Source organism: Mytilus galloprovincialis, chromosome 3 (genome assembly GCF_965363235.1).
Source record: "Mytilus galloprovincialis chromosome 3, xbMytGall1.hap1.1, whole genome shotgun sequence".
NCBI classification, from domain to species: domain Eukaryota; kingdom Metazoa; phylum Mollusca; class Bivalvia; order Mytilida; family Mytilidae; genus Mytilus; species Mytilus galloprovincialis.
In genome coordinates, this window is record NC_134840.1 from 32369349 (window position 1) to 32391621 (window position 22273).

General features: G+C 32.6%; 1 protein-coding gene across 1 annotated transcript in view; it reads left to right on the forward strand.

Annotated features, from left to right (window-relative positions):
* Positions 1 to 15887, forward strand: part of LOC143067728 (cell division cycle protein 16 homolog) — a 31053-nt gene extending 15166 nt beyond the window's left edge. The window contains exons 6-16 of the mRNA XM_076241213.1: positions 1238 to 1397; positions 2010 to 2104; positions 2835 to 2968; positions 3385 to 3464; positions 5244 to 5293; positions 5890 to 5960; positions 6718 to 6996; positions 7500 to 7625; positions 9220 to 9355; positions 9558 to 9648; positions 15691 to 15887. Of these exons, the coding sequence (XP_076097328.1) occupies positions 1238 to 1397; positions 2010 to 2104; positions 2835 to 2968; positions 3385 to 3464; positions 5244 to 5293; positions 5890 to 5960; positions 6718 to 6996; positions 7500 to 7625; positions 9220 to 9355; positions 9558 to 9648; positions 15691 to 15833 (1365 nt within the window). The 3' untranslated portion in view covers positions 15834 to 15887. The remainder of the gene's footprint in view (positions 1 to 1237; positions 1398 to 2009; positions 2105 to 2834; positions 2969 to 3384; positions 3465 to 5243; positions 5294 to 5889; positions 5961 to 6717; positions 6997 to 7499; positions 7626 to 9219; positions 9356 to 9557; positions 9649 to 15690) is intronic.
* Positions 15888 to 22273: the final 6386 nt, after the last annotated feature.

Genomic DNA, 22273 nt, shown 5'->3' on the forward strand with positions numbered 1-22273 from the left:
ATAATATTTCTGTACTTGGAAATAACCAATACACACATTTACAACATGGTGTAAAGACTGAATGTATAGTTTATATGCCTGTCTAACAGGTTTTATCTAAGTTGACATTGTTTTCATAGATCATTAATAATGTAAAGTTTATGTTATACCTGTAGTAAGACCTGGATCTTCAAGATTATCAAAATAAAATTCTATCAAAATCAGTAGGAAAGGCATGTCAACATGTGCAGTCTTAATGTTTTATTGGCTGAAAACTGTTATAAAGCTCCTGTCAGTTCAATCTTATTGTATTAACCAGGGTTGGCAAAAACCCGGGTTTTATGAGTATTGCCCAGCCCAGTGGGAAATACTGGGAAAACCCGGGTTTTACTGGGTTTTACTGGGTAATACTGGGCAATACTGGGTAATATAAGATACTGGCCTGAATTTTAAAGAGGATTCAGTAATCAAACACAAATACACTACATTTAAGATATTTTTATTTATAAATAATTAGTTTACTTGTTTGAGAGTCTTATGATACATATATGTACAAAAGTACAAGTGTATACATCTGAGAAAGAATTATTCTTACAACTCTGATAAAAAATATTTTTTCAATTATATATAACTAGTATAAAGAATTGAAGGACTACATATATATGTAAGAAAAATTACTTTGAAATAATTTATATATATGTACAAATGTACAAAACTAATTAATAAGTAATTATTCAGATTAGAACAAAGATATGTTTATATAACAATAATCAGTCTTTTCATTTCTATAAGAGTTAATGATAAGACCCTGTAGGGTGTTTATTTAGCAATCATGATTGCATATATAGCAATTTAATTTACAATTCACATAAACACTGCAATAAGGTGTTAAGATTATTGAAACAATGCTTGGAAATTAACAAGGAATCCTAAAATGTGCAAATCTTGTATTTTGCCTACATAGAATTTATGTGGAGAAGAGAATGAAATTGAATATTTAATCTTCTAGAAATGACTCTCAATGGTTATCTGTATAAAATGTATATATTTAGCTATAGTACTATGAAACTACAACAAGTCTTTACTATTTTGTGTTGAAATAAGCTTAAAAAATCATATTGCCCAGTATTCCCCAGTATTCCCCGTTTCAGGGAGTATTGCCCGGCCCGGGAAAACCCGGGCGGGTAGTACTTTGCCAACCCTGGTATTAACCTATCTTTTTCTAGATATTTGTAATCATCTTTTGTAATTTTTTCAGACAGAACATTCAATAAATTTGTTACGAGGGAAGATTTATGAAGCTATGGACAATAGAAACTTAGCTGTAGAATGTTACAGAGAGGCTCTGCGTCAGGATGTTTATTGTTTTGAAGCATTTGATTTGCTGGTCAATCATCATATGCTTACAGCTCAAGAAGGTTGTTATCAAAAGAATATTATTTTTTAAGCACCTTTATTAAACTAATTTTCATCAACACCATCGCTTTATGATCCTATCTTTGAGTTTTTACCTGAATATTTTTTAGGAATATTTCAATATAAACAGGCTTTATCATCATCAATTTGTCTTTGGGCAGATTACAAATGGCAAACTTCACAAAGACTCATATTAAAATAAGAAGTATAGATTTGAATGTGCACCTCAATCTAGACAAAATAGATGGATAGAACAGTTCCTGATGCAATTTTATGAACAGTATTACATTGTATTTACGATTGTAATTTGAAGACCTGTTACATATATCAATGGGTTATAAATTTCAGATTAAAATGGAATTTAGAGATTTAGACTTAAGTGCTTTTTTTTTATTTTTCGCTAAAATATCTTCCATCATGGAAATCCTAGACATAGAACATGTATCACAAATAATACTGAAGAGTAGATATTGAATATAACTCTCTCTAAGCTGGAATACAATAATATAATTATATTGAAAATAATGTTTGAAAAGCGTGTAGTTTTCCTTCACTGACCTCATGGACTTTGTAATGATTAAATTGATTATAATAAATTAATCTGTATTTTACAGAACGAGAACTAATGGATTCCCTTCCATTATCATCACAGTGTCCAGAAGATGAAATAGAACTGGTCAGATTTTTATATGAAAATAGATTAAAAAAGGTAATATGAAGATGATGGGTATGAATTACATATATATAATATAAGAAATTGGAATAAATGAATTAGCACTGTCTAGTGCCTGCCATGCATGAAGAACTTGAATTTAAAAACAAGGTATAAAGGTGATACTACCAAGAGAAAATCTGGAATAAACTCTAATGAGGCAGAGGTCCTACACACTAACCACATATAAACATCATGAGACCATAAAACACATGTTTACTACAAATTAAACATTAAGAGAACCTGCAACACTTATATAAAATAAATGTAACATCTAGAGATCCAAAAACACTTATTTAACTAAAAAATACATCTAGAAATACTGCTATTCTGATTTACCTCAAAATATTGATTTGGAGATCAAAATATCCATAATGGACAAAAACTGGTTCAAATTGAAACAAAAACGAAAGACAATGACAGAGATTCCTTTCTTAAAACAGATGTAAAACATTAGTTCTTATGGAGGTTGGAATTCTGCTACAAATCAACAGTTTTTTTTCTGAATTAGTACAATAACTTATAACCTGATATTTAAATTTTACATGGCTTGATATATAGAAGGTTGAAAAACAAAAACTAAACAGAAATAATAGATCAAACTACAGGGAATAAAACTTTCAATCACAGAAAAATCTGCTGTTAGAAGATTGGGAAAAGTTATTTGATATGGATTTATGAGTTATATGTATGACAGTGTGTACTAAAGATGTATTGTTTATTTCAGTATAACAAGCCAAAAGATTTTAAATTACCAGATTCATTAAATATTTTGAAAGACAATATGGATGTGATAGTGAATTTATCAGAAAGACATTATTATAACTGTGATTTTAGAGAATGTTTTAAAATAACTTCAATGTAAGTAGTAGTTTACATCAGATATACAGAAATGGTACATCAGTGTGGGTATATGTCAATGTGACAGCAACGTAGCAACACAAAATGACTTCGAGAGGTGAACTTATATTCATTTAAAACACAGGTTATAGAGTCTAAAAATTGTTTTGAGATATTTTTTTATCTGCTTAATCAGTGAAGCTGAGATTTGAGCTAATTCAAGGGAGATAATAATGCAATTCAATTAACCAACAAAAATAGAATATTCTTAAATATATATGTTATAAGTTGTCTTTCTCATATTTTTCATAATATTTTATGCAAGACTGTTTCAACATTCAAGTAAACAGAATATTTATTATTTGTTGTTGCTGATATGAGTTGAAATTGTATGATACTTAAATACTGTACAAACATAATTATATCTTTTTTTTCAGGGTATTACTAAAAGACCCCTATAATAGTCAATGTTTACCATTACATATAGCTGTTTTGGTAGAACTGAAGAAAACAAAAGGTACATTAAAATCATTAATTATACAAACTTAGGTTGAAAGTGTTTCTATATGACATATCTCAACATAAACTTTTGATAAACTCTGATATATTTATCGTTATGCTTAACATAGGGTGATTTATAAGCAAATCAATGAAAAATCTGTATTAAAGTACATTTAAATGGGCATTAAAAGTGGAGCAGTTTGCTGTTCATTAAAACCAACTACATGTGTACATCTGTATATTTTGTGAATATAAAATTCTTGTCAGAATTTTGGGATTGATATTCCTGATCCTAATTAGTCCTCTCAACATTAAATAAAGGGCATACCACATCAAAATAATTACATAAGGGGAAAATTAAAAAATTTGTAGGGCATTGGAAATATCTTCAAAATATACAAACTACCGTAATAAAAAAGGATGAAGATATCAGGGAAGATTAGTTTGTTGTAACTAAACTGTGTTTACCCTCTTTAGATACAGAATTTATTATTTTATTATTATTATTATTTTTGTCGAGCATGCAACTTTTGTTGCAGAAAGCTCGACATAGGGATAGTGATCCGGCGGCGGCTACGGTGGCGGCGGCGGCGTTAGCTCACTTCTTAAAAGCTTTGTATTTTAGAAGGTGGAAGACCTGGATGCTTCATACTTTGTATATAGATGCTTCATGTTACGAAGTTTCCGTCAGTCACATGTCCAATAACCTTGACCTCATTTTCATGGTTCAGTGACTACTTGAAAAAAAAATTCAAATTTTTTGTAATGTTGAATTCTCTCTTATTATAAGTAATAAGATAACTATATTTAATATGTGCGTACCTTTCAAGGTCCTCATGTCTGTCAGACAGTTTTCACTTGACCTCGACCTCATTTCATGGATCAGTGAACAAGGTTAAGTTTTGGTGGTCAAGTCCATATCTCAGATACTATAAGCAATAGGGCTAGCATATTCAGTGTATGGAAGGACTGTAAGGTGTACATGTCCAACTGGCAGGTGTCATCTGACCTTGACCTCATTTTCATGGTTCAGTGGTTATAGTTAAATTTTTGTGTTTTGGTCTGTTTTTCTCATACTATATGCAATAGGTCTACTATATTTGTTGTATGGAATGATTGTAAGCTGTACATGTCTAGCGGGCAGATGTCATATGACCTTGACCTCATTTTCATGGTTCAGTGGTCAAAGTTAAGTTTTTGAGTTTTGGTCTTTTTATCTAATACTATATGCCATAGGTCAACTATATTTGGTGTATGGAAATATTTTATGATCTTTATGTCAGTCGCGCAGGTTTTATTTGACCGTGACCTCATTTTCATGGTTCATTGCACAGTGTTAAGTTTTTGTGTTTTGGTCTATTTTTCTTAAACTATAAGTAATGGGTCAACTATATATATATTGTATAGAAGCATTGTTAGCTGTACTTGTCTGCCTGGCATGGTTCATCCGACCTTGACTTCATTTTCAAGGTTCATTGGTCTTTGTTTAGTTATCTTGGTTAATGTTAAGTTTATGTGACAGTTGTAATAAAGCTTAGCTTTATACTTAGGACTATCAACATAATATCAATGATTAGTATAGAAGGCGAGACATTTCAGCGTGTGCACTCTTGTTACTATTATGGTATTAGAAATTTAGATATAAAGTATTTAATTAAAAGCAGAATTTCCAAAATGGCGACAAGTGAAATAAGAAAATTGTTTTAATCCTAGATTTATGTTTATACAAAAGTATATATTAGATATAGGATAACGGGATAGCTTGATATACATATCTTTTATTTTTGTATTTCAGAATTATTTTATTTAGCACATAAACTAGTAGACTTGTATCCTAATAAACCAGTAAGTACAATTACATTTTACATCACTGTGGTACATCAGAAAATGAAAGAGGTGGTATGACTGTCAACGAGACAGTTATCAACCAAATTTGTGTATTTCCTCATGTGCAGTTATACCTTTTCACATTTTGTAATGAAACTATGTACTAATCTAGACTTTTTGCTTAAAACAAGCACAGAAAGTATCTTGTATAGATAGTCACTGTAAAGGAATAACGATTACTGTCAATGTATTGTGAAACATTCAATAACTATATTTCATGAAAGAGGTCAAATTGTATTTGTTGACCGTTTGTAAATGATTCTTTTTGCTCTGGATATATATATTATCAGTAGGTTTGCTATTTAAATGTACACAATAAAGACCAAGAGTTTTGATGGTGTGCAAGATCAGTCTTTTTAAATTTTTCCAAAATATATTCTTCATGACTTGTCTGTTCTATTTTGGAAATTCATTAGTTTATTTTAAGACAACATGTTATTGATTAAGGAGAATGATCTTAACTTGCATAATAAAACAGCTATAATATATTGATAATAATATCATTATAAATAATTAAATTGAAATATTCATTCAAATAAATAATATGTTTCCAGGTATCATGGTTTGCTGTGGGATGTTATTATTTATTAATAGAGAAAAGTGAACCTGCAAGAAGATACCTGTGGTAAATATTTTCATCTTTCATTTTGACTTATTTATGCTGTAGATCTCTAGTGTTGTGAAAGGTGGGCAAGAGACATATTTGCTTTCCTAAAAAAAACATATACATAAGAGGTCTGCTCTTATTCAGATCTGCATTTACACACAAAACAGGCAGTCAACATCATATTTTAACTTAATTAAAAATACACTAATGTAATCATTTGCATTTATAGCCAAAAGAAGATATCACAGAAGGTTTCCAATGACTTAATATATTTAGAAGTTTGAGTTAAATCCCTTGGTCACCAATTTGAGGTTTAAACAGTTGTTTTTATTTAGGACAGGTCCTTGAAAACATGCATGGTACCCAGGGAAGGCACTTTCATAATTGGGTAACCACCTTTAGAGGCAAATTTAGAATTTCAACAAAATTTTCACTGTACTTTACACTTACTCTTAGAAGAGATTTTTAAATGCTTTCCCTGGGTCCTATGTATGTTATATAGATCAGCCCTTATTTGACTAACCAAATCAAAACATGCAATCCATCCAAGTCTTATGAGAGATCCTTACAAGATCATAGTGATGAAAATTAGAAAGTCTAAAAGAAATAAAAATTGTTAAAAAAAATAAGTTTTTTCTTAAAGTCTAGCGGTCTGTGTAACAAGTTGGAACATTTAGAATTTAGACCTCCAATATGGAAACAAAAGGAAAATAACTCTTTCATAAATTGTTTCATTTAAAACATGTCAGATTCTAGTATTATTTATATATTCCAGTAAAGCTACGACATTAGACAGAGTATACGGACCGGCATGGTTAGCATTTGGACATTCTTTTGCCTCAGACAATGAACATGATCAAGCAATGGCTGCATACTTCACAGCTTCACAGTTAATGAAGGGTTGTCATCTACCTATCTTATATATAGGACTGGAATATGGACTTACAAACAATGCCAAATTAGCAGAAAGATTCTTCAGTCAGGCCCTTAGTATTGCTCCTGAGGATCCATTTGTTTTACATGAGATGGGTGTGATAGCATTTCAGAACCAAGAGTAAGTTGTATGTACATTGCTTGATGACATGCTTTGCTATTGCAGGTTAAATTTGGTCATGAAAAGGCTTTTGATTTAGGAAAATAGAGCTTTATGTTGAGAAGCATAGGAAAGGGTATAAAGAAAGAAGAACTAATTTTTCTATTCAGATGTCCATGCATAGGAATACCTACTTAGGTTTTGTGAACATATCTTTTAAATCAAGAATGGTCCATGAAAATGTGATCAATATTGACTACTTTTACGTTCTCCAGTTATGTCCCTTTATAAATAAAAAAATATCCAAATTTAATGTTTGTACATTAATACTTTAATTTGCCTCAACCAATTGTTATGAAACTTAACACAATGCTTATTGTCACAAAACTGAGATCAAGTGTGAATTTGGTTTCATTTTCACCATTCTCAAGTGATGTCACTTTGAAAATAGATAATCAATGAATTTACTGTATATTTTCAAGTGTTCTGTTGAATCCATAGTTCAATGTTGTTTTACTTTTTAGCTACCTTGCAGCAGAGAGATACTTTAAAGAAGCATTACAGAAAGTTCAGTGTGTTGGTGAACAAGTGTTAGTGGAGAAATGGGAACCTTTACTTAATAACTTAGGTCATACGTGTAGAAAACTCCAGTAAGTTGGTAGTGAAATGAGAAACTTTACTTAATAACTTGGGTCATACATGTAGAAAGCTGCAGTAAGTTGGTAGTGAAATGAGAAACTTTACTTAATAACTTGGGTCATACGTGTAGAAAGCTGCAGTAAGTTGGAGAGTGTAATACTGTCAACTGAACAGTCCCACTGAATTCTTGCAGGGAATAAAAATTCTGGGCATCTGTCTGTCTGTCCGTTCTAGTAATCACTATCTCATGGACAATTCTTATCTGGTTAAATTTACTACTTATCTCAGCGTTCTCACTAAGCCAAATCCTGGACTCATGAAAATCTGTCTGTAATTTTCAAATCTGGTGAGTCCAAAGATGCACCAAGATTGAAATATTTTGTATAAACTGAACACACATATCATTATTTTATAGCAAAAGCTTAAAATAATTCTGAATTTATTGTCATTTCATTGGGCTATAAGGTCATTGAGACTAAAATACTAAATTATATCACAATGAATATCTCCTTCTTACTGTAAGACTCACCATGGCCAAAAATGATGAGTCCCTTGACTCGCCTTAAAAAATCCTTAGCGAACACCCTGCTATCTTCTGTAAAACTTTCTTTTTTTATTTAATATTTCAACATTATATTTCAGTATTAAAACATGCCCTCTGAATAGGATTTATTCCTAAATTTGTAGTTAATCATTTAAGGCCATTTAATTTCTGGGAAACTGTCAAAGGGGCATTAGCTGTCAAATTCATGTTCACTGATTTTACTCAAATTCTCATATTTGATTTTTACAATGTAAAACATTTATACAAACTATTAAAAGTCTAAAATAAACAATTTACAGGGCATGGGCTCTTTGATATGTAGTTTCGTTTTGTGCATATTTTAGTCTAGACACCATCTTATTTACTATCGAGTTGACCTCTGAAGTCCTCCGATGGTCATATAAGGGTAATAAACATAAATATAGATATAAATATATTGCAAACTCATGCAATTGGATTTTTATAGGTCTGTTTATTTTCACATTATAGATTTAAAAATATATATGTTAATCATCGTTTTTACCTGTATAAGAATGATTTTTTGTGAATTAAATCTGTCAAACCAATGATTTACCTTGTTCAATATTGACATTCTTTTCCTTTAATTAACTCAACCTGCACAATTCATGCATTATTCATCATTATGGAAATGGGGCATGTGTCAAAAAGACAAAAACCCAATCAAACAGCTGAAGGCCACCAGTGGGTCTTCAACACAGCGAGAAAATCCTGCAACCGGAGGCATGCTTCAGCTGGTCCCTAAACAAAAATATGTTCTAGTTCAGTGACAATGGACGACATACTAAACTCTGAAGTATCGTAATGAACTAAAATTAAAAAGAATATCAACTTTGTAAATGAAAACCAAACATTCAAACCCTTGGATAAACGTATTTTCTATATGATATATATAGTTTGTTATAAAAGGCTTTTTTAAGGTGAATTAGACTTAATATGTTTTATGAGACTATGAAATATTTTTCAACATTTGATTTACAAGAAAATTGCCATCTTTGAGCCATAAATATAGTTTTAAAGTAACATTCCTTTAATTTTTTCAGGAAGTATGAAGAATCCTTAGAATATCATAGAAGAGCACAAATCATTTCACCTCAATGTCCTTCTACATTTTCTGCTATTGGTTACTGTTATGTACTTATGGGTAACAACATGATGGCTGTAGACTATTTCCATAAGGTATTGTTTACCTAAACTTATACATTATTTAGAACTCACATTTTAGATTTACAAAGTATTATTTGTGTATGCAGAATTTCCAGATATTGCATTAATTAATCTGACACATTTTTGTTGATCAAATGCATGTAATGATTTACGATTTAACAGTTAATAATCTTTTTCATTTTAATACGATTTAATCATGTTATTTGATTTTCAGGCCTTAGGGATTAGAAGAGATGATACGTTCTCTACAACCATGTTAACTAATGTAATGGAAGCTTTGATGAGTGAAATGGCACCTAATGATGGTTAGTTATTTAACATCATCTTTAAATAATTGATAGATTTGGGTTTAATTTACAGTCTTCACGCTGAACTGCTAAATCTACAGGCCTGCAGCTCAATTTTTGAAAATTTTTAGTTAGATTCTGTTGGCCTGTAGGTCTGATTTTTACGGACCCGAGAGCAATTTTACCTGCCTGGGCTGCCACTCGGCGTGAAGACTGAATTGAGTATGTGATGTAAATATTATATTTATTAGCAAAACATTTTGTCGAGCCTGTGACTTTTGTTGCAGAATGTTTGACATAGGGATAGTGATGCGGTGGCTGCTTTAGCCAACTTCTTAAAAGCTATATTTGAGAAGCTAGAAGACCTGGATGCTTCATTCTTTTTATATAGATGCCTTATGTAATGAAGTTTCTGTCTGTCATATGTCCATTGTCCTTGACCTCATTTTCATGGTTCAGTGACTACTTGAAAAAAAGTCAACATTTTTTGTAATGTTAATTGCTTTCTTATTATGAGTAATAGGATAATTATATTTAGCATGTGTGTACCTTGCAATGTCCTCATGCCCATCAGACAATTTTCATTTGACCTGTACCTCATTTCATGGATCAGTGAACAAGGTTAAGTTTTCTTGGTCAAGTCCATATATCAGATACTATAAGCAGTAGGTCTACTATATTTGGTATATGGAATGATTGTATGGTGAACATGTCCAACTGGTAGCTATCATCTGACCTTGACCTCATTTTCAGGGTTCAGTGGTCAAAGCTAAGTTTTGGAGTGTTGGTCTTTTTTTCTAATACTATATGCAATAGGTCAACTGTATGGAATTATTTTATGATGTACATGTTAGTCTCCCAGGTTTTATTTGACCTTGACCTAATTTTCATGGTTAATTTCTCAGTGTTAAGTTTTCATGGTTAAGACTATTTCTCAGAAATTATAAGCTATAGGTCAACTATGTTTGGTTTATTGAATGATTGTAAGGTGTACATGTATTTCTCCTTTGGTTTATCTGACTTGACCTCATTTTCTTGGACCATGTTAAGTTTGTGTAATACTTGTAGTAAAGCTTTATATTTAGGACTATCAACATAAAATCAATTGTTAGCAAAGAAGGTGAGAAATGTCAGCCTGTGCACTCTTGTTAAAACCTTTGATATTACAATTGTTTCCAGCAACCACAAACAACCTTTACAATTATATGATCTTGAAAACTCAAATTAGGCTTCTATCTGTGCAAATTTGTTCGACATTCTATAACAATTCTTATTTCTTATTATTTTATTCTAATAAATTTCCAGTTTTTATACGACCGCAAAAATTTTAATTTTTCGTCGTATATTGCTATCACGTTGGCGTCGTCGTCCGAATACTTTTAGTTTTCGCACTCTAACTTTGGTAAAAGTGAATAGAAATCGATGAAATTTTGACACAAGGTCTATGACCACAAAAGGAAGGTTGGGATTGATTTTGGGAGTTTTGGTCCCAACATTTTAGGAATTAGGGGCCAAAAAGGGCCCAAATAAGCATTTTCTTGGTTTTCGCACTATAACTTTAGTTTAAGTGAATAGAAATCTATGAAATTTTGACACAAGGTTTATGACTACAAAAGGAAGGTTGGGATTGATTTTGGGAGTTTTGGTTCCAACAGTTTAGGAATTAGGGGCCAAAAAAGGGCCCAAATAAGCATTATTCTTGGTTTTCGCACAATAACTTTAGTATAAGTAAATAGAAATCAGTGAAATTTAAACACAAGGTTTATGACCACAAAAGGAAGGTTGGGATTGATTTTGGGAGTTGAGGTCCCAACAGTTTAGGAATTAGGGGCCAAAAAGGGGCCCAAATAAGCATTATTCTTGGTTTTCGCACCATAACTTTAGTATAAGTAAATAGAAATCTATGAAATTTAAACACAAGGTTTATAACCATAAAAAGAAGGTTGGCTTTGATTTTGGGAGTTTTGGTCCCAATAGTCTAGGAATAAAGGGTCCAAAATTTAACTTTGTTTGATTTCATCAAAAATTGAATAATTGGGGTTCTTTGATATGCTGAATCTAACTGTGTATGTAGATTCTTAATTTTTGGTCCCGTTTTCAAATTGGTCTACATTAAGGTCCAAAGGGTCCAAAATGAAACTTAGTTTGATTTTAACAAAAATTGAATCCTTGGGGTTCTTTAATATGTTGAATCTGAAAATGTACTTAGATTTTTGATTATTGGCCCAGTTTTCAAGTTGGTCCAAATCGGGGTCCAAAATTAAACTTTGTTTGATTTCATCAAAAATTGAATAATTGGGGTTCTTTGATATGCCAAATCTATCTGTGTATGTAGATTCTTTATTTTTGGTCCCGTTTTCAAATTGGTCTACATTAAAGTCCAAAGGGTCCAAAATTAAACTAAGTTTGATTTTAACAAAAATTGAATTCTTGGGCTTTTTTGATATGCTGAATCTAAACATGTACTTAGATTTTTGATTATGGGCCCAGTTTTCAAGTTGGTTCAAATCAGGATCCAAAATTATTATATTAAGTATTGTGCAATAGCAAGAAATTTTCAATTGCACAGTATTCAGCAATAGCAAGAAATCTTCAATTGCACAGTATTGTGCAGTAGCAAGAAATTTTCAATTGCACAGTATTGCGCAATAGCAAGAAATCTTCAATTGCACAGTATTGTGCAATAGCAAATATTTTCAATTGCACAGTATTGTACAATAGCAAGAAATATCTAATTGCACAATATTGTGCAATAGCAAGATATTTTCAATTGGAGTTATCTTTCTTTGTCCAGAATTGAATCAACTTAAATCATTGTTTTATACAATATACAATGTATATTCACTTTTACTACCAACTGATAAATTAAAACAATCTTTACTATTCAGTGATAACAAGCACTTTATTTTACATTTTAATATTTTATGATGTATTTAAATGAGTAGTTATTGTTGCAAACTCCATTAGAAATTTAAATTGAGATCAGTTTTGGAAAAAGGGAAAGGGGGATGTGAAAAAAAAATGGGGGGGGGGGGGGGGGGGGTTAAATTTTTCTCATTTCAGATTTCATAAATAAAAAGAAAATTTCTTCAAACATTTTTTTGAGAGGATTAACATTCAACAGCATAGTGAATTGCTCAAAGGCAAAAAAATTTTTTTAAGTTCATTAGACCAGATTCATTCTGTGTCAGAAACCTATGCTGTGTCAACTATTTAATCACAATCCAAATTTAGAGCTGAATCCAGCTTGAATGTTGTGTCCATACTTGCCCCAACCGTTCAGGGTTCAACCTCTGCGGTCGTATAAAGCTGCGCCCTGCGGAGCATCTGGTTACATATAACTTAAGTAATATTGTGATGCAAATGTTGAAGTTTATCACCAAACCCTACAGTCTGAGTGCTCATAAAAAAAAAGACAACTAGTATCTCAATTGTTTGTAAAACAATTGAAAGGTCTTTCCTGTAAAATTGATGTGTTCGTAATGTACTTTGTACGACCTTTCGTTTGATATACGACAAGCATACCTTCGGAAACTTTTCTCTTTTAACACTTAATGACCTCATCCGGCTACATTTTTGAGACGGGAAGTATGATATATGTAACATAGAGTAGATGAGCTTTCATTTGATATGCGACAACGCCTTGTTCTAGAAAGTTTGATTTTTGCACTTAATAACCCTATCCAACTGATTTTTGGAGGTCGGGAATTTGATATTTCAAATGTTCACATCATGACCTTTCATTTGATATACAACAACCCTATCTTAAAAGAAAATCTATTTTTTGCACTCAATAACCCCATCCAACCCATTTTTGGGAGACGTCAATTTGAAATTTGAAATGTACGCTTTATGTTCTTTCATTTGATATGCGACAACCTTACCATCTGAGAAATTTGAATTTTTGCACTAAATGACCCCACCCTTCCACTTGGGATGAAAAAGAGGTTTAAAATTTTCATTTTTAAGTAGAGTTTATTAAGACCTTCAATTTGATATATCAGATGACCCCATTTGACAAAGTTAAAAAAATGATGCAATATCAACGATATAAATAGAAGTTATGAAACTTACAAAGTCAATGCAAAACATGCAAATTTCAAAATGATTTTTTGGTGTTTTTTTCAATGGAATGTTTTTGGTATTTGTTCAAACATATAACTATGTTAACCTCTTCAATTTCTTAAACATTTTAAGTGGTAAGCTGTTGTTGATTCAGAAATACATGCCGCCGCTCGCAAAATTTCAAACTGCATTATCTCTAAAACAAAAATAGATATCTCAAATCTGTTAAATGGTAAATGATCTACATTTAAAGGACAACATTATAGAAAAAGAATTGGGACAATTTCAAAGTTCACCAAGGTCACATTTAATCATCAAATATATGATGCAATACCAAACTTGAGAACCGGAAGTCGTGGAGACATGGGACTACCACCATTCAACTCAGGACCACTTGACCTTTAAAATATCATAAGGTCAAGGTCATAGTATAATGTGAAGGTCAAGGTGAAATTTCATCATGACCTGACATTGACCTCAAATTGAAGGTCTTGAATTACTGATCATCTTTGCAGTTTATAGTAGGTTGATATATGTGACCTTTAAAAAGATATACACAAAATACTATACTTTTAAGAATCATCCCGTTGTAACTTTTGAACAGACGGTCGGACATTTTTGGGCTTATTGTATAAAATGTAGAGCTCGTCGAGAGGAACATTTTATACGCTGTATGTATGCAGCAAAGTCTTATCGTTTTCCTAATATGTAAGCTTGAAATTGCAGCGTAATTTTATTTTGCACTCTGTGACCTTTGACCTTGGGTGCATATTAAAGGTCACATGAATTAAAGATTATTGGTGAAGGTCCCAAGTCTCTACAACTTCCGGTTCTGGAAATACAATTTTTCTAAATTGTACATAATTTTTCAAGGGGAATAACTCCTTATAAGGGTTAATAACAAAATGATTGTATATGTTCATTAACATTGCCATCTGTTCCTGTACATGTTGCCGTTTTCAAATCAATTCTATCTCTTATACTTTTTGAGAAAAATGCAAAGGAAAGAAATTGTTTTAAGGGGATATAACTCTCATAGGGGACAATGAAATCCTATTCAACCTCATATGGTAATATATCATAATGAGATCTACCTATTGTCCAAATAATGTCATGATATCTTTAAAAACAACGAGGGGATGCCGTGTTGAAAAAAATCAATAAAAGGGAGATAACTTCTAAAGAGGATGATGAAATCCTTAACAGGGTCATTTGGTAAAACTGCATGATGAGGTCTATCAATGGTCCATATTTGGTCTTGGTAACTTTAACAGAAAGAAGGGGCGGGCATGTCAAAAAAATGTTGGAAGAAAAAAAAGAAAAAAAAGAAAAAAAAAAAACATTAGAAAAACAATAAGGTCTTTCCTCGCGGAGAGGAAAGACCTTAAAAACAAAAAAAACCCAAACTAATAAACAAAACAACAACAATAAAAAACAATAAAAAACAAAAAAACAACAGACTCCTTAAAAAAAGATGTACAAACAACAGCAAAGATTACACAGTTTAGAAAACCTCCATGTCTGATATTCAATATCATTGATATACAACACCTTCTGTAAATTATATGTTTAAGATTGGTTTAGCACAATTTTGGAAATTTACTGTATTTAATGGTGTTCATGTTTTACTTATAGTATTATTTCATATGTATTTATTATAGTGATACTGAGTAAGGACCTGAGTATTGATTGGTTGATTTTACTTGTTCTTCAGAATTGGTTGTGACTGTATTGACATTAATAGTTCAAAAAAATACCACTGTATTTTGTGTAGTTAACAAGGTATTAGGGTCCAATATCCCTCATCACCTAAAATATCAATTTTCTTTTGTTCATAACAGATATTATTTTCTTTCATAAAAGGGGCTCAGAGAACCAAAAATTGCGTTATTGCACCAAAAATAAGTTGTATAGATCATACAAAGGTATTTTTCAAAGATTTCATAAAGTTGACTTTATATCAAATGGCTGACTTAATATTTCATATTGTTTCAGATGATGATATCCCAGAGTTTACAATCCCAGGAAAGTTAGAGATATCACAAACAGGAAGTGAAAAAGAGATTTTAGAGGAATCAGAGCTTGCTGATAGTAGTAGTATGGCTATAGAAGAAGTAGATATGGATAATAGTGACTAGACATATTTTATACCATTGTTTTTATTTATAAGGGAATAAAATGATTTTAAAACACTAATTGTCATTGTTGGTATCAAAAGTTTTAAATAGCTTGTTCACACAAACAATTGAACCAATGTACTTTAAGTTCATATATAATATTTACCATATTTTATCAAGCCTGCAATAAAATTTTGTTTGCTTGTTGTTGCTGCCAGAAGCACAGTTTTTGTTTCAACTTAGATTTTTAACAGATAGAAAGCATTTTGAAGGTATATATTAACCTATCAGGCCCAATAATGTGTCTGCAATTGTGTAAGTGAGTTAGTTTGTTAGTCCTGTTCTAACTGGCTAAATAACTAGTTTAAACCTTTTTTTTATAGTGGATTGGGAAACAAGTAATTGCAACTTATATTAATCCCTTTCCACTTTGCGGGCAAGAGTGCTGCCTTGTAGCGGCATTAGCCTGCTCTTCTTCAGATTCTTCAAGGGTGTCTTTTACGTGCATGAGATATGGCTATCTCTTAACACAGATCAGCCATTTATCGCCCCCTTTAGACAGACTATCATCATTTCTCAATACCATACTCGCAAATGGTGTGAAGAATAATCGGATCATAAGGGTATGCCTATCTGGAGTGCTCCCTATTTACTGGACGTATCAGGATATACAATTGTCCGTCTGTTCATCCATATGTCTGACAAAAACTCAAACGCTTTAATTTGATGAAATGTTTTATATCTATTGATGTCAGCTGGCTTTTGATTTTTTTATAAATTTTAGATTATACATTTCCCCAGTTATGGCATGAGGGATTTTACAGTTTTCGACTGTGACTCAAAAATGCTTGAACAATTTTAATGAAATATAGGTGAATTGTATATATATTGACATTATTTCCTTATTTGGAAAGTTTGCTATAGCTTGCTATGTATAATTAACAATGTGTCGTACTAAGACTGATGCAATGATTACTAGTATATCAAATAAATGGCTTAAAACAAAATTTTCAAATAACATTGCCTCAAAGGTAATAACACAGCAGCAACTAAAATGTGTTGTAGGGTTATAAGCACCTCAGATCAACATTGTATGAATCTAGTGTATATAAACTTTTTATTCCTGAGTTCATACTACTATTGTTATGCCCCCCCCCCCCCCCACCCCAACCATAGTGAGTTTTATCCTTGTTTTTTAGCTCACCTGGCCCGAAGGGCCAAGTGAGCTTTTCTCATCACTTGGCGTCCGTCGTCCGTCGTCCGTCGTCCGTCGTCCGTCGTCGTCGTCGTCCGTCGTCGTTAACTTTTACAAAAATCTTCTCCTCTGAAACTACTGGGCCAAATCAAACCAAACTTGGCCACAATCATCATTGGGGTATCTAGTTTAAAAAATGTGTGGCGTGACCCGGTCAACCAACCAAGATGGCCGCCACGGCTAAAAATAGAACATAGGGGTAAAATGCAGTTTTTGGCTTATAACTCAAAAACCAAAGCATTTAGAGCAAATCTGACATGGGGTAAAAATGTTTATCAGGTCAAGATCTATCTGCCCTGAAATTTTCAGATGAATAGGTCAATCGGTTGTTGGGTTGCTGCCCCTGAATTGGTAATTTTGAGGAAATTTTGCTGTTTTTGGTTATTATCTTGAATATTATTATAGATAGAGATAAACTGTAAACAGCAATAATGTTCAGCAAAGTAAGATCTACAAATAAGTCAACATGACCAAAATGGTCAGTTGACCCGTTTAGGAGTTATTGCCCTTTATAGTCAATTTTTAACCATTTTTCGTTAATTAAAGTAATCTTTTACAAAAATCTTCTCCACTGAAACTACTGGGCCAAATTAATCCAAACTTGGCCACAATCATCTTTGGGGTATCTAGTTTAAAAAATGTGTGGCGTGACCTGGTCAACCAACCAAGATGGCTGCCACGGCTAAAAATAGAACAAAGGGGTAAAATGCAGTTTTTGGCTTATAACTCAAAAACCAAAGCATTTTGAGGAAATCTGACGGGATAAAAATGTTTATCAGGTCAAGATCTTTCTGCCCTGAAATTTTCAGATGAATCAGTCAATCGGTTGTTGGGTTGCTGCCCCTGAATTGGTAATTTTGAGGAAATTTTGCTGTTTTTGGTTATTATCTTGAATATTATTATAGATAGAGATAACCTGTAAACAGCAATAATGTTCAGCAAAGTAAGATCTACAAATAAGTCAACATGACCAAAATGGTCAGTTGACCCGTTTAGGAGTTATTGCCCTTTATAGTCAATTTTAACCATTTTTCATAAATTAAATTAATCTTTTACAAAAATCTTCTCCTCTGAAACTACTGGGCCAAATTAATCCAAACTTGGCCACAATCATCTTTGGGGTATCTAGTTTAAAAAATGTGTGGCGTGACCTGGTCAACCAACCAAGATGGCCGCCACCGCTAAAAATAGAACATAGGGGTAAAATGCAGTTTTTGGCTTATAACTCAAAAACCAAAGCATTTTGAGGAAATCTGACAGGGATAAATATGTTTATCAGGTCAAGATCTATCTGCCCTGAAATTTTCAGATGAATCGGTCAATCGGTTGTTGGGTTGCTGCCCCTGAATTGGTAATTTTGAGGAAATTTTGCTGTTTTTGGTTATTATCTTGAATATTATTATAGATAGAGATAAATTGTAAACAGCAATAATGTTCAGCAAAGTAAGATCTACAAATAAGTCAACATGACCAAAATGGTCAGTTGACCCGTTTAGGAGTTATTGCCCTTTATAGTCAATCTTTAACCATTTTTCATAAATCTAAGTAATCTTTTACAAAATCTCCACTGAAACTACTAGGCCACAATCATCTTTGGGGTATCTAGTTTGAAAAATGTGTCCGATGACCTGGCCATTCAACTAAGATGGCCGCCACGGCTAAAAATAGAACATAGGGGTAAAATGCAGTTTTTGGCTTATAACTATGAATTCAAAGCATCTAGAGCAAATCTGACAAGAAGTTAAATTGTTAATCAAGTCAATATCTATCTGCCCTGAATTTTTCAGATGAATTGGACAACTGGTTGTTGGGTTGCTGCCCTCCAATTGGTAATTTTTAAAGAAATTTTGCCGTTTTTGGTTATCTTGAATACTATTATAGATAGCGATAAACTGTAAACAGCAATAATGTTCAGCAAAGTAAGATCTACAAATAAGTCAACATGACCTAAATGGTCAATTGACCCCTTAAGGAGTTATTGCCCTTTATAGTCAATTTTTAACAATTTTCATTAATTTGGTAAATATATGTAAATTTTTACCAAATATAGTTCTCTGTTACTAATGGGCAAAGTTCATTATAGATATAATTGTAAGAAGCAAAATCGTTCAGTAAAGTAAGAACTTCAAACACATCACCATCACCAAAATACAATTTTGTCATGAATCCATTTGTGTCCTTTGTTTAATATGCACATAGACCAAGGTGAGCGACACAGGCTCTTTAGAGCCTCTAGTTTTCTGTAAGTATGTACATTCATCCATACATCCCAAAATTGATTTCTGTTCTCTTACTTTAGTTTGCCTGAACCAAATTTTATGAAACTTATACGCAATGCTTATAACAGTGGCGGATCCAGGGGGTTCCAGGGGTTGGAACTATTTAAAGACCTCATTTTGTGTGTCGCTTCTCTTCCTTCCACGATAAATCAATCATCACGCCTCTGTGTCCTATAGGCAACATGCATAGTCGCATTTGTCATCCATTCTTATGATATTCAGATTGAGTTATTTTGGGAGAAAAACGACAAAAAGGAGTCCGGATATGATTCCGTCATCAGACTGAATTTTAGTCATAGATAAGACTTCCGGTTTGAAACATGCACAAATACAACCAATCGTATGATAGATAACAAAAATAAAAAATAAATAAGCCAATCACAGCGTTTTCCATAACATGGTGTTTAGATCGCAAGAACGACAACTATTATACCTCCTTATAGAGGACAGTTATTTTTCGCGTTTATCTACATGTAAACTACGATTATACTACTTCAATATATAGAGACTCTCTGTATTCTATCTTCTGTTTTCTTTGACATGTTAACGTTTACTATCTAAGGGGTCATACCAGTTGCATATATATTAAAATAAGTAAAACATGTGACACAAGTACAACAAATCGTATGATGGATAACAAAAATGAAAAATAAATAAGCCATTCAGAGAGTTCTCCATATCATGGTGTTTAGATCGCAAGAATCACAACTATTACATGTAAACTACGATTATACTACTTTAATATATAGAGACTCTGTTAGTATCGAAAGTAACTGATTCTGTCTACTGGTTTCTTTGAAATGTTTACTATTTAAGGGGTCGTACCACTTGCATATATATAAATAAGTAATACATGCTCAACTACCTCGACCAAAAACTTTAACCTGAAGCGGGACAGACGGACGGACGACCGAACGAACGCACGGTCGGATGCACCGACTAGAAAACATAATGCCCATAAATGGGGTATAAAAATTTATGGTTGAAAGGGAAAATAGTGATTTGGCAAAAATGAAAGTAAGGTCGAGATTAGAGGGAGGCAGGACCTTTTTCGGGGCGTCGGGATTTGGGGATTGATCCTTACGGAATCCGGGAATATATTTTTCGATTTCGGGATTTCGGGATATGAATTTCTTTAAATTCTGCATCTCGGGATTTCATGATTTTAAGCCCGGGATTTCGGGATCAGGATCCCTCCGACAACCCCTCAAATAAGCCTAAGTCGGGTCTTAGTCATTTGTACATGATTCATATCCTACCATTGGTATGTTAATAAGGCTTTCAAAAGAAAAGGCACTGATGGATTGTCCTAGAAACATATTTTATTAGACTAATAATGGTCTATATATAAGCAGTTACATTTTTTTCATGTTTGAAACAGTGCAAATTTTTAATTTGATTTGACTTTTACCAAAAGAAGCATTGTAGCAAAGGAGAAGAATAATGGTGGTCTGAGGCCAGAAACACGAAAATAATTGAATTTAACAGAAAGGAAACAAATATCAGACTTTGGAAAAAGGGAGAGAGCTTTTGATACCTTTTATGAAATTCTCCATACATTAATCTTTTACAAAAAATCATCCTACAACAGTTCACAAGCTGTATATGCCCGCGATTTCGCGGGTGTGTTCTAGTTTGGCATTTAAATTAGAAAGATTAAATCATAGGGAACATCTATTATACTAAAATAACGAGGTCCAATTTGTCAGCAGTAATTAATATTACCAATAATTGATAAGTTCCAGGTCGACGGGTTCAGACAGAAAGATTTTGAAAGCAGAGAAAACTGTGCATCCTATAATCGGCATGACTTATCAGATGACAATCCTCTACAATACTAAAATAACTAGGTCCAATTTGTCAGCCGTCATGGGATAAAAATGACATATCAAGGAATTCAATTTTATATATACACATGGAAAAAAGTATTGCAACACCTTGATTTTTTAAAACTTGAAAAATCAGCCTCTTTTTTTTGGATGAAATATAATAAAATATGTGTATAATATTATTGAAACATAGTTTATGATAACATTGGCATTGAAACGAACAAAAAATGTTTAAAAAAAATGATTTATATAACCACAATTTTAATAACAAAATGAAGTGTTTTTTGTACAAAAAAATGCATTTTACAACTTTTACTGTAGTCGAACTTTACAATGTCAGACATTTCAAAATTTAATCTTCAGATGACTGTTCACATCATGGTTGATCGTTAAACGCCAAATAACTAGTCCTTTGTGCGCAGCCTCCATTCAAACGGATAACCGCATCTTAACGTCTTCTGATTCCTGCCATAAATCGACTAATTTGTTGCTAAGGTAGCAGCAACCATTTCTGATGAAGGGCATCGTTTATTTCATGATGTGTTTGAACTGGGGTGTCCTTTCCCGCACTATCCGCCCAATATTGTCCCATATATGCTCGATATGGTTCAAAGCCGGGCTACGATCGGGCCAAGGAAGATGAACCAAATTCCATTAGAACATTGGATCTTCCTCCACGATGCTAATTTCCAACTTTGGCGAGCTCTGCACTACATTGGATACGGAAAACTGTGTGTCTGTTCGTTAGCAAAGGTCTCCGAAATGGTCTTATAACAAGATAACCAGTAGCGATGAGTTGATCTCGAACAGTTCTTGTTAAAAGGCTCCTGTATGGCCACCACTCTCTTTTTAGGATTGTCTTGTATGCAATGGGTTTCCTTCTGACCAACCTTCATTATGCTTGATTTTCTCTAGCAAATGGTATAGAGGGTCTTCATTATCTCGGAAGGTCTTCAACAGCGTCTGTTGCCTGATTTTTATTCTCAAAACGACTTATAGTGGAATGGTGATGACCAACAATACGTGCAGCTGTTACAGCGACATCCCTGCTTCTATTATGCTGATAATCTGCCATCTTGCTGCAGTTAAGAGTTGTCA